This window comes from Plecotus auritus (genome assembly GCF_963455305.1).
Source record: "Plecotus auritus genome assembly, chromosome: 4".
Lineage (NCBI taxonomy): Eukaryota > Metazoa > Chordata > Mammalia > Chiroptera > Vespertilionidae > Plecotus > Plecotus auritus.
Window position 1 is genome coordinate 96147673 of NC_137775.1, and position 13671 is coordinate 96161343.

The 13671-nt window shown below is 52.3% G+C and overlaps 1 protein-coding gene across 2 annotated transcripts in view; it reads left to right on the top strand.

The window, feature by feature from the left end:
* The window catches only part of MDGA1 (MAM domain containing glycosylphosphatidylinositol anchor 1), a 54338-nt gene that overhangs the window by 25648 nt on the left and 15019 nt on the right, over positions 1-13671 (top strand). For both annotated transcript variants that reach the window (XM_080664104.1, XM_080664105.1), the window contains exons 2-7: positions 2994-3133; positions 6949-7123; positions 8854-9050; positions 9794-9926; positions 10182-10451; positions 12464-12793. In XM_080664104.1, coding sequence (XP_080520230.1) covers positions 2994-3133; positions 6949-7123; positions 8854-9050; positions 9794-9926; positions 10182-10451; positions 12464-12793 — 1245 coding nt within the window. The remainder of the gene's footprint in view (positions 1-2993; positions 3134-6948; positions 7124-8853; positions 9051-9793; positions 9927-10181; positions 10452-12463; positions 12794-13671) is intronic.

Below are 13671 nucleotides of genomic sequence, written 5' to 3' on the forward strand. Positions count from 1 at the left end.
TTTAGAGTCGTCTTATCACCAAGTGTATTCGGAAACCATTCGGTTTGTTTCCGTTTTCCTGTTTGCTACCCATTTTCCCAAAGATGCTCTTTCCGAGCTGGTCCCTGGCTCTCCCCCCGCGCCCCCCCCCCCCCCCCCCCCCGCCTCAGCCTCGTCAGCACCCGCAGGGCAGCAACTCAGAGTATTTGTTGTTTGACGGACACGAGATGGAGGGATTATGTCCTGGGGCCTCTGACATGGGCCCTGGCCTGGTTGCCTTTGGAATCAGAAGATGATGCTGTTGGCAGTGCCACCCTGGGGCGTGTGGAGGGGAGGCTGAGGTTAAGCAGGACAGAGCCCCTTTGGGGGCCTGCAATGCTGTGGGGGTTTCTATGGTTCAGGGTTAGAAACACAGTTCCAGACATTCTGGGGGTGAGCAAAGTGTGGGACGCTGACTCATGCTAACGAAACTCAGTGGGGGTGGGGGTGGGGGTGGGGTGATGGACAAACTGAAATGCCAAGGTCAGGGGGTCTGGCTACCTTGCTGCTGGCCAGTACTCCTCCAAAGGGAATATGTGCCCTGGGAGACGTCAGCCAGTAGGAGTTCACAACCTGGTGGCAGAAAGACTAGGACCTGAATTCGATAGACACACAGATTGATGCCTTGTTGTTGTGCTAGGGGAGTAACGATACAAAAGGAGGGATTGTGTAGGTCAGCTGGGGGTGCTTCCTGGAGGAAGTTGCACATTTTATGTACAGGCTTTATCTCACCTCTGTGCACCTCTTTAGGGCAAGGGCTCTGTGTTCACCCCCTATGTCCCTCGTACCCTACAGCTCTCCCACCTCCACTCTCTCCACCATCACCTGTGAGCAGACAAGTGTGAACTAGGGGGCTCTGTCCTCCTTCCGGGACCCCAAGCCTTTGTGGGGTGGGGCAGGTTTGCCTTTAGGACAGGGGGCTGACACTGAGGGAGGGGCTTTTCCAGTTCCGTCATTTCCCTCTGGGTCCCCCCAGCCCTGGGCACTGGGAAAGAGGTCAGGGGGAGCCAGTTTTTTGAGAACTTCTGGTCCCCCTGGGAGAACTCCTGTCCCTTGGAGAAAATGCTGGCACAGGCTCAGGGAGCAATAAGGGAAAATTAACAGGGCTTTGGGGAAAGGGAATGTGTAGTCTGTGGGGTTGGGGACTCTTAGGGTAAGCTCTCTAAGATGGTTGGGGGTGGGTAAATGCTCTCAGGAGAAAGAGGAATGAGGGAAGCAGCTGGGCAAAAATGTGGTTCAACTGACTTAGCCTTTGCCTGTTCCTAGGGTCTGGGGAGGCCGGAATGGGCGGCGAGGGGGGCGGGCGGGTGAAGCTGGAGCGTGAACAGCACCGCAGTCATCCCATCTTGAGGCAAGAGGACTAGCATTTGCACCCGTGTTTGCCAGTCATTGAGTGTGTGTGTATATCGGGGAAGGGTGACCTCCTAGGCATTTCTGGGCAAAGCGCTGGCTAAGGGCAATTCCCTGGAAAGGTGAGCTCTGCACCCACAGCCACCACTCAGAGCAGCGGGGTGGAAGCACCGACCAGATGCAGGAAGCTGGGTGGAGCACCAGCAGCCTCCCTGCAGGGCTGCTAAGAAGGTGATACTCACTGTGTGATGACCAACCTGTACGGTGATGCTCACTGGGTGATGACCCGTCTGTACGGTGATGCTCACTGTGTGATGACCCGTCTGTACGGTGATACTCACTGGGTGATGACCAATCTGTACGGTGATGCTCACTGGGTGATGACCCGTCTGTACGGTGATGCTCACTGGGTGATGACAAACCTGTACGGTGATGCTCACTGGGTGATGACCAGTCTGTACGGTGATGCTCACTGGGTGATGACCCGTCTGTACGGTGATGCTCACTGGGTGGTGACCAGTCTGTACGGTGATGCTCACTGGGTGATGACCAATCTGTACGGTGATGCTCACTGGGTGATGACCCGTCTGTACGGTGATGCTCACTGGGTGGTGACCAGTCTGTACGGTGATGCTCACTGGGTGATGACCAGTCTGTACGGTGATGCTCACTGGGTGATGACCAATCTGTACGGTGATGCTCACTGGGTGATGACCCCTCTGTACGGTGATGCTCACTGTATGATGACCAATCTGTACGGTGATGCTCACTGGGTGATGACCCGTCTGTACGGTGATGCTCACTGTGTGATGACCCGTCTGTATGGTGATGCTCACTGTGTGATGACCCATCTGTATGGTGATGCTCACTGGGTGATGACCCGTCTGTACGGTGATGCTCACTGGGTGATGACCCGTCTGTATGGTGATGCTCACTGTGTGATGACCAATCTGTACGGTGATGCTCACTGGGTGATGACCCGTCTGTACGGTGATGCTCACTGGGTGATGACCCGTCTGTACGGTGATGCTCACTGTGTGATGACCAATCTGTACGGTGATGCTCACTGGGTTATGACCCGTCTGTACGGTGATGCTCACTGGGTGGTGACCAGTCTGTACGGTGATGCTCACTGGGTGATGACCAGTCTGTACGGTGATGCTCACTGGGTGATGACCCGTCTGTTTGGTGATGCTCACTGGGTGATGACCAGTCTGTACGGTGATGCTCACTGGGTGATGACCAGTCTGTACGGTGATGCTCACTGGGTGATGACCCGTCTGTACGGTGATGCTCACTGGGTGATGACCCGTCTGTATGGTGATGTTCACTGGGTGGTGACCCGTCTGTATAATTACAAAGCCCCTTCCCCTCACCAGCTCATTGAAGAGCACAGGTCTCCTGCAAGGGTGTGGGATGGGGAGGAAGTGCCCCTGAGTTCCCTGCCTCTCTGGTTCTGGCCTGCGGGCTCTGGGAGGATTCTTTCTGAGCTCCATGGGGTCAGGCCTCCAAAGAATGGCCTGGGAAGATCTGGGCTGACCCCTCCCTCAGACATGCTCAGGAGGGAGTCTCAGACCCCTTCTCATTCTGGTGCCTGTTGTCTAAACCTCCCCGCTCTCTGTCAGCTCCAGCCCAGGCCCAGATCGTCCATGCGGGCCAGGCGTGTGTGGTGAAAGAGGACAACATCAGCGAGCGCGTCTACACCATCCGGGAGGGTGACACGCTGGTGCTGCAGTGCCTAGTCACCGGGCACCCTCGGCCCCAGGTAGGCCCCCATCCAGCCTGTGCGGCCCTCCTCCCTCCCCACCCCTCACCCTGGGATCACAGCTTGAGAAGCTGAAGCAGGGGTTGGGAACTAGGGGCAACAGTGGCAAATACACAGAAGATAGGAGATGGGGCTGGGGAAGTAGCTGGAAAATGAACTCTCTGGGGGAAGGGCTGGAGACTGTGGGCTTATTTCCCTGAACACATTGATGGCCAAGGGGAAAAACTGAGTGTCAGTTATTCGATTCCACTCCATCCCTCGTGTCTGAGCAGACACATCCTCAGATGCAGCTTCAGCCCGTTAGAGGCCGTGTGCCAAGCGCTAGGGGTGGTGCTTTCTCCAGTGTTTTCTCGTTGGCTCATCACAACCATTGTTTTTCCTGCTACTTAGGCTCAAACCCTGGGCTCATATTTGGAAATTGAGGTTCAGGGAGGTTAGGTAAACTCACAAGGTCACACAGCTCTGGGGAAGGTGGACGCAGAATTTGAATGCAGAACTAGTGTTCTCTGTAGCTGGGCACACCTCCTCCCAGGGCATCCATTTTTGGATTGGGGACTCCAGGAATTACCAGCAACATATAATACAATCTCTACTTTTGGAGGCTTCTGGTAGACAAGCCCTACACTCTGGAGATTAAAAGACACAAAGCAATTAGAAAGCAACAGATGCTGGGAATCTGGAAATGCCAGGTGAATCTTGTCCCAGACCAACAGAATGATTCAGACAGGAAGCCGAGGCTGGTTATCGCTGAGAGCTGCTGGGGGGAGGGGGGAGGCGGTGGGCTGGAGGGAGGGGTGCAATTTGCCGGTGAGCTGCCGTGACCTTTAAGAGCAGCAGAAAAGGTTTCGATTGGATCCTAGAAGGAGAGTGAAATGCGAAATCCCTTTTTCAGGACAATTTTGGGAACAGGGGTGGCTTTAGTAGGTTGGGCCTTGAGACGAGCAGATGGCCAAGGAAAGCCCCAAAGACTCCTCCGGCCTGACGCTATGACTGCTGCTTGCTCTTCTCAGGGGTTTGTTTAGAGGCGAAAGCAGTGCTGCCAGCCTGCAGGCCCGTGTTGTGTCAGGTGTGACGATTAGGGATGGTTCTCCCTGACGCCAGGGAGGCAGCTGGGCCATCTCTCCCAAAGGCTGCACTAGCCATCTGTGGGGGTCCCCTGTGTATGAGTCATCTGTGATTGTGGCTGTAGGTACAAGCCTTCATTTTTCTGTTTCCATCCAAGGTTTCATTGTTTTTCCTGCTGCCTAGGCACCACCCCCTGGGCTCATATTTGCCTCTGTCCCATCTCATTCCCTACACATAGCCAGCCTCTGAGGCCTTTCTTTTTATGCCCTTGCATGGGTCTTCTCTCTATTCCTCATTGCTCCTCTAGGTCAGACTTTCAGTCCTGTTCCTTGGTCCCCTGCAGTGGACTCTAACTGGCCTCCCATTCTCCCAAGTCTCCCCCTCCAACCCATTCCTGCACCCTGACCCTAATCCTCATCCTCCAGCCAGCTACATCCTATCATTGCCCTGCTCAGAAACCTTCGATGGCTCCCTGTTACCAACCAGACTCAGCTCAGGTTCCTGGAGGTAGAATTGAAGACCTACAATCCGGCCCCCTCCTGCCTTTCCTATCTCAGCTCCCACTGGCATCCTCCTCGCACCCTCTGTTCCAGTCGCACTTGCCCAGTACATCTGGCTCATTTAACCACTGCGGCTCACCTCTCCTGAAACGCCTTCCGCTCCCCTTTTCACTCATTTCATGACAACAAATACTTATTGGGTACCTGCTATGTGTCAAGCCCTGTGATGGGGCACAAGGATATAGCTACGGTCCTGTTGTCATGGAGCATCTAGTCTCATAGGGGAGCAGCCCCATCTCATGTCCCATTTGTGGGGGACTGAGTGGGCCGGGCATTCTCCACTCAAATGTCAAGAGAGGGAACCCCTAGGGCCAAAATGCAGAAGGAATCCATAGCGATGGTGGTGAGCAGACGCTGAAGAACCTGGGCCCTGGAGGGCCGGGGAGCACTTGTATCTCAGGGGGAGTAGGGTTCCCATGCACACACGGAGGGAGCATGAGTTGAGGCCACAGGGCTGTCCATGGCTGGGAGCTGGAGCTGGACTCTAACTCTGGAAGCTCGACACGAGTGGCGCCGCCTATCAGTGGAGACCAGAGACCTCAGTCCCACAGCCCAGAGTCACAGCAGGGAGCAGACACTCTGCTTCAGGATGTGGGTGCACACAGTCACCTCGGAGAGAGCGTGACCCTAAGCTTGTCGATGTCTTGCACTATCCAAGTGGTGAGGAAACGCTAAGCTGAGGAACTAACATAAAACCTGGTGGGAACCTGTGCACCCATGTATATTGGACATAGGCAGCCATAAAGCCAGGGATGGATAAAGCAAACCACGTCCTAAGCAGCGTGGAAACAAACGCCATCTAGACAAGCATGTTAAAGCCGCACAAGTCAAGTACAAAAAGAAAAAAATATTTTCATGGCCTTGTTCTCTCTCCAAAGCACCTTCTGCTCTAAGTGCGGATTGCCTGAAACGGCCTGTGTCCTTCCCCAGGTTCTGTAAGCTCTAAGCCCATGAGGGTAGGGTTGTGTGTTGCGGGGATGAGGGGAGCAATGTTACAGCCTGCAGGGGCCCCTCCCAGCATGAGAAGGTTGTCCTTTCACCGACTTCTCCCAGCCTTTTTGTTTTTATGACCTGTGGCCTGACCTAGTCACCAGGCTCAGGGCCCTTGCCCTGTCTCAGTAACAAGCAATCCTCCTCAACTTTAGGTGGAAGCGTCCCTATCTCATCTTCTGATCCTTAGCACTTAGTCATCTGAAACTGTTCCGTTGTTCTCGAACCTCTGGTACTTTGAAAGTAGCTCCATTTTCTTGGGCGATCCTTGAAAGTCTCCCATCATCTAAGGCAATGTTAATAATGGCCATTTATTGAGTGACTCATGTATACCAGGCCCCACACCTAGGTGCTTTACATACTTTATTTCTGAACATCACAGTGACCCTGCAAAGTGGGTATTATGCTACATAATATAGTTATCGATTGCTACAGAACAAGCGCTCCAAAATTAGGGGCTTAAAACAACAAGCACTATTGTCTCATGGGTTCTGTGGGATAGGCACGGTGCAGCGGCTGAGCTGGCTGGGGCTGGCACACCCCCTTCCAGGCCACTTCCAGGTGCTGACCTGAGGCTTCCCTTCCTCCCTGTGGGTCTCTCCATAGGGGTGCTCATGACATGACAGCTGGCTTTCCCCAGAGCGATAAAGCAACCAAGATGGGAACCACAGTCTTTCATAACCTGATCTTGGAAGTGAAGTACCATCATCACTCCTGCCCTATTCCATTGGTCACACAGACCATCCCTGGTACTAAGTGGGAGGGGACTACAGAAAGGTGTGAATCCCAGGAGGCAGGCATCATTCCAGGCCATCTTGCACTGATGAGAAATCTGAAGCCTTCCAGGCACTGAGTATGCATTAATTTACTGCCCCAGTCACCCCTGGAGGGCGACAGTATTCTCCATTTTACAAATGAGGAAAGGAAGGCAGGAGAGGTTGGGTAACGTGCCCACAAATCCATGCTCCAAGCACTGCACATATTGCCTTCTTTAAAGCCTTATCCATCTGACCCCGGATTCCCCAGGCTCTTGGCTGCCATGTCCTACCTTGCCTGCGCATTCCCACAAGTCTGTTTGGTTTCCTAGGCCACGTAAGCTTGTGAAAAACCACGGGGCTGGAGGGGAGACACATTGCAGGGTTCAGCCTGGAGCCCCACCCTCACTGCGGGGTCTGAAGCTGCTCCTCCCTGCCTGCCCAGGTGCGGTGGACCAAGACTGCGGGGAGCGCGTCCGACAAGTTCCAGGAGACATCTGTGTTCAATGAGACTCTGCGCATCGAGCGCATCGCACGCACGCAGGGCGGACGCTACTACTGCAAAGCCGAGAACGGCGTGGGCGTGCCCGCCATCAAGTCCATCCGCGTGGACGTGCAGTGTGAGTTGGCGCCCTGCTGCCTGTCCTGGCTCCTCCCTGTCCATCTTGGCTTCGGGAGACCCCCTGGGGCTCAGGCTGGGAAGGAGAGGGGGTGGAGTGCCATAGAAAACCGACACCTCCGTGGAGGAAAGTAGACACTTCCTCTCGTCCCTGCTAGAGAGGGAATCACTACTGCATCCCCACGGTTCCTCCGATGTGTACTACCCTATGCCACACTTTCCCGTCTGTAATCCCTTATGAATCTCGCAACATCCCTGCAAGAGGGCAAGACAGGTTGGATTATACCCATTCCACAGATGAAGAAACTGAGGTACCAAGGGCTCATGATTTGTTCAGGGCCATAGGTCTCTTCATTATGGTCCAGCGCCCTTCCCACATACCTCATGCCTCTGCTTTTGTCCCAGGGCAGCTCTGAAATGTCCTTACCCCACCACGTGCAGGAGCAAGCATCCCTCAGTCCTTGCTGCTTGAATGGGAAGCCCCCAGTCCCTACCTGCCTCCATGGATATTCCCTTGAACTCAAGAGGCTATCTCCCAGCTTGCCACCCGCCTCTGTGCCTATCCAGGCTGACCCAGGTACCCAGCACCTGTGGGGCCAGGCCCAAGGGCCTGGCTTATACAATCTTAATGTCTACAATGAACTTACCCATTAAAGACACCTCACACTCCCCCAGTGGAGCCCAATAGAGTGGTGAGCAATGGAACCCCAGGTCCTCTCTTCTGTCCCCCATCAGCCACCCAGGGGCCTGCCAAACTCTGGGACGGAGGGTCATTTCTCGAGTTATTGGTGCTAGAAGGGGCTGGCAGGCACGCCCTGGACTTCCTCACTGCCCTAGCTCTGCCCATGGCCTTGGTAATGATTTTTATCTCAGTGGACTTTGGAAGGAGGACAGAATGTTGGGATGTTGGAACATCCACCGAAGGATGTATGCATGTGGAATGATGGTGCCTTCGGTTCACAATCCTGGTTGCACATTAGAATCTCTGGGGGATCCTTTTAAAAAATACTGATGTCTGGGTCCTGCTTTCAGAGATTCTGATGTAATTGACTGGGGGAGGGGCCCCGACATTGGGATTTTTTTAAAATTGAGGATTAACCTACATGCGATAGAGTGCACTAGTCACAAATGTACAACTTAATGAATTCTTACATGTGTATGTGCCTGTGCAAACACCACCCAGTTCAAGAGAACCTTCAGGAACTGGAAAGTTCCCTCATACCCCCGCCGTCAGTAATCTTCTTAGAGGCAATCACTCTTCTGATTTCTGACACCGTTAATGAGCTCTTCCAGGCATCGGTATTAAAAAGGAAATCTCCATGTGATTCTATTGTGCAAACAGGGGTGAGAACCACCAATTTAGTCCAATTTACTACTGAGGAAACTGGCAGGGAGGGACTTAGGCAGGTCTCACTACAAATTAATAGCTAGCCTGGGATTTGAACCAGGGTTTCCTCATTTCCAGGCTGCATCTGCTTCCTCCATCCCGTGATGGGAGGGTGAAGATAGACAGCCCCCATGCTGGTCCCTGGGGAGGGAGGGACAGCTGGGAAGTCATCAAGTCCAGTCCTCTGATTCTAAAGGTTGGTCAAGCGTGCAGGGCTGGGAGCGCATCTGGCTTTCTGGAAGCATCCTTGAGGGTGGCTCAGCTTTCGCTGAGGGATGTCAGGAGCCCAAGCTCCCACCTAGGGGTCACCCAGTCCTGACTCCACTGGGGCTGTGCCCTTGCAGACCTGGACGAGCCGGTGCTGACGGTGCACCAGACAGTGAGCGACGTTCGAGGCAACTTCTACCAGGAGAAGACGGTGTTCCTGCGCTGCACTGTCAACTCCAACCCGCCTGCCCGCTTCATCTGGAAGCGCGGCTCCGACACCCTGTCCCACAGCCAGGACAACGGCGTGGACATCTATGAGCCCCTCTACACCCAGGTCAGGATGGGCAGTAGCTGGCCTGGTCTCCTCATGGCTCACCCTACACTTCCTCCTGCACCCAACAAGGGAGGGGACATGGAGGCTGAGGCCTCGCCATCTAGAGTTCTTGGGACTGCCCTGGCTGAAACAGTATGTTCTGACATCAGACACTATGGGGCAGACAAAATCGGGACGAAAGCTCAGGGAACAGTGATGGGGACAGGAGAGTCCTCAGGGCAACAAGTCCTTCTGGAACATTGCCAGTTAGGAAAGGCACCCCCTAGAGGCAGGCAAGTCATCCCTGCCCGCTGCTGGCTGTCAGAGTATTGGAACCCCCTGGGCAGGCACAGCAGAAGTTGGGGCAGAGAGACGACTCCACTTCCCATAGGTCCCCTACAGTCCCAAGAAGTGGTGATGAAGCAATCCTACCAGGGAGGGCTTTCAAAGGTGGCTTTCCGAGGTGGCTGCCTGTGGGGCTAGCTCCATATTTGTGAGAGCAGGGTTCCCTCCTTACCCCTCCATTTTCCAACGTGGAGAAACTGAGGCCTGGTCCTGGCCAGTGTGTACCAGGGCAGTCTCAGACCCAGAGAAACCCAAGGTTTGGAGAGTGCAGCATCCACCCCAGACTCGGGCTCCCTGGGGATAAACGGTGTGGAGATGGGGAAAGATAGGAGTTTACTTTAGCCCCTGGTGCTGGATAATGTGAGGGACCCCTGGAGACCCGAGCAGACCCCTCACACCAGTGGTCCACTGCTGCCCAGGGGGAGACCAAGGTCCTGAAGCTGAAGAACCTTCGGCCCCAGGATTACGCCAGCTACACCTGCCAGGTGTCTGTACGCAACGTGTGTGGCATCCCGGACAAGGCCATCACTTTCCGGCTCACCAACACCACGGGTACAGGCACTTCCCCGCCCATACCCTTGCCCACCTGAGCTGACTCCCCAACCAGGAGACAGTGCCTCACCCCATACAGGACTCTAGGCACATCACCACTAGTGCATCCCCTGCTCCCCTCTGCCTGCTCTCTGCCTTCTCCCCTTTCTTTCTTCTCCCCATCCTTCCCCGACCCCATGGTTTTCCTAGCTCCTATATCCCCACATTCAGCCCTGCCTCCCAACCCCCTAAGACCCCACCTCCTTGTCCTCTTAGCACCACCAGCCCTGAAGCTGTCTGTGAATGAAACTCTGGTGGTGAACCCTGGGGAGAATGTGACGGTGCAGTGTCTGCTGACAGGCGGTGATCCCCTACCCCAGCTGCAGTGGTCCCATGGGCCGGGCCCGCTGCCCTTGGGGGCTCTGGCCCAGGGTGGCATCCTCAGCATCCCTTCAGTGCAGGCCCTGGACTCTGGCTACTACAACTGCACAGCCACCAACAATGTGGGCAACCCCGCCAAGAAGACCGTCAACCTGCTGGTGCGATGTACGTGGCTCCGGAGGGGTGGGAGGGAACTCAGAGGCAGACAGGGTCCCTGTCCTCCAGGAATGACCGATGAAGTGGGAGAGGGGCCTGTCTGCTTCCTCTTGGTAGGTGATATATGCTGAGAAGGCATGTTCCAGGCACTTTTATTTCCCTGCAGATAGCAGGATTAAATTTTGTGTAAAGTTTTATTTACAATTTACAATCTACTTTTCCAAATATAAACTCAACAATCCAAGAGGTAGGGAAGACTGGTATTGAGTACCTACATTCTTTTTTTTTTTAGATTGGGAAACAGGTTGCAAAAAGCTAAGTATGGACTTCCAGTCTCTAGGAGAAATTTCCTGGTTTTCTTTTTGTACACTGGTCTCCACATGATTCACTGAGTTACAGTGAAAATAACACATTTTCACATACCTTGTATATAAATATTTGCTAGCAAAGCATTTTAGTGAGTCTGAAGATAATTATTAAATGTAAAAATGATACAAAACTTGGGAGTATGATCTAAAGAAGTACAAACACTTTCCTTACTAAACCTCAGCCTCAGTAGTTAGCATTAGCTGCTTGATATGATCTCGATTTTGCTACTCTGCTTCAAGGGGAAAACTTTAAATTCTTCTTGTGTAGCTTTAGGTTATTTGTTTATTTTATTTTTTTTAAAAAGACACAGCTGTTACCAGCTCTTTAGCACTTACAAGTAAAATACAGCTTCTGCCAAATTTGACTCAGAATCTTCTGAAGAAAGGAACACTTTTTGTTGTTGATCTTTCACCGACCACTTTCTGACTCTCCTCATAAGAAGAAATTAACCCTCTGTTACTTTTTACTTAATCAGAGCAAGAAAGAAACAGCAAGATTGTGACTATCTGATGACTACTTTCCCCTTTGATGGTACTTTTCCCATTAGAAGATTCTTTTTCTCCACCTGTTTAATTTGGCTTTTAAAACCTGAGTTGATGAGATCTCAATTTACATCCAATACTTACGGCCACTTCTTTTGCCAAAATATATTTGTATTGATTTCAGAGAGGAAGGGAGAGGGAGAGAGAGAGAGAAACATCAATGATGAGAGAGAATCATTGATTCGCTACCTCCTGCAAGTCCCACACTGGCGATCGAGCCCATAACCCAGGTGTGTGCTCTGAATGAGAATCAAACCATGACTTCCTGGCCAGGCCCTTATGGTCACTTCCTAGGGTGACATACAGCTTGCTTTGCCCAACCCAGCAAAGGGTACCAGTGACTGTGGTATCAGTGTCCTGTCGAATTACCATCCAATAGTAAGAGTCATGTCTAACTCTTGCATTACATCAAACAATATTTAGATTTTAAAAGAGGCCAGACCCTTTACTTTGTAAACTCTGAGCTTTAATGTAACGGCATGTAAAATTATTATATTGGGATCTTATTATAACAATCACAACAACTTGCTGAAAAGAGTTAATAGCACAAAAGAGTAAAATGTTCAGATTAAAATTTCCCCTCAATTTCCCTCAGTCCCACTGAACAACTATTACATTCTGTTGCATCCTTACAAAGTTTGTGTATTTTGTTCATTCAAGGTTTAAAACAAGAATACAAATAAAGTAGCGTAGTGGTTAAGAGCACAGGCTCTGAATTAAACTATTGAGCCTCGGTTCCCTCCTTGTAAAGCAGGGACACTAAAGTGCCTCCCTCACAGACTGTGGGATGATTTAAATGAGTCAACCTGTGTAAAGTGCTTGGAACAGTGCCTCTCACAAAGTGTATGTTCAGCAACAGTGACTCTAATGATTACTAAACCCACTTTTCTACAGCGAGCTTTTTTAAACTCTTAAAAACACATCTGAACAAGTAGAACAATTTCCAAGCAAAATGATGGTTTCTCGTGGTGGCGGCGGTGGTGGGAGGGTGTAGCTCCCAACCTGCAGGAGGGCCACTTTGAGGGGAGGAGCTGGGTCTGGGGAGGAGTGGGACACTGACCCTGGCTTTGGGCCAGCCGCAGCCAACCTGCCCTCCCCATCCACCTGCAGCCATGAAGAATGCCACATTCCAGATCACCCCAGACGTGATCAAAGAAAGTGAGAACATACAACTGGGCCAGGACCTGAAGCTCTCGTGCCATGTGGATGCAGTGCCCCAGGAGAAGGTGACCTATCAGTGGTTCAAGAACGGCAAGCCGGCACGCATGTCCAAGAGGCTGCTGGTGACCCGAAACGACCCTGAGTTGCCTGCTGTCACAAGCAGCCTAGAGCTCATTGACCTGCACTTCAGCGACTACGGCACCTACCTGTGTGTGGCTTCCTTCCCAGGAGCACCTGTACCCGACCTGAGCGTTGAAGTCAACATCTCCTCTGAGACAGGTGGGCGGCTGGAGGGACAGCGGGGAGGTGTGAGGGAGCTGGAGAGGCCCACAGAGGGGGAGGGGCAGCAGCTTGGGAAAGGGAGGCAGAGTGGAAAGACTCCATTTGTTAATGCCACACACATTTATCAAGCACCTATTATATGCCAGGCACCGTGGTAGGTGCTGGGGTAGAGTGGTGGGCAAAACAGACTCTGCCCTCATTGAACTAAGTCGGGAGGCAAACATTTTTCAGATAGTCTCACATATGAACATGCCTTCGCAAACTGTGATGCATGAGTCAGGAAAGAGTTTGCTAAGGTAAAATCTTTGGTCTGAGATCTGAGGAGGGGTGGGATTTTACTAGGCAAAGGAGAGCAAGGGAGGGTGGAAGAGAAAGGCAGGCCAAGGCATCAGCAAATAACGGCACTGAGGCAGGGCAGGGTGGGGGCCGTTTGGAGAATTGAAGCAAGGAGAGTGTGGCTAGGGGGCTGGAGTGAATGAGAGCGGAGAGGCCAGCGGGGCCAGTTTATGCAGGGGGTCTGGGTCTCTGTTCCAGTAACAAGAAATAACAATAATGAAATAATAATGGCTAACGTTTATTGAGTACTTACTATGTGTTCTGATGATTTTATGTTTATCTTATCCGCCTTCATGATTTACCTTATGGGGTAGAGAGTTTAACTTCAGTTTTTAGAGGTGAAGAAACAGGCTCAGCGAGTTTAAAAAGCTTACCTAAGAAGTCCCAGCCGGTGGCTCAGTTGTTTGGAGTGTTGTCCTGTACACCAAAGGGTTAAGGATTCAATTCCTGGTCGGGCACATACTTAGGTTGCTGGTTTGATCCCTGGTCGGTGCATACATGGGAGGTAACCGATAGTTGTTTTTCTCTCACATCGATGT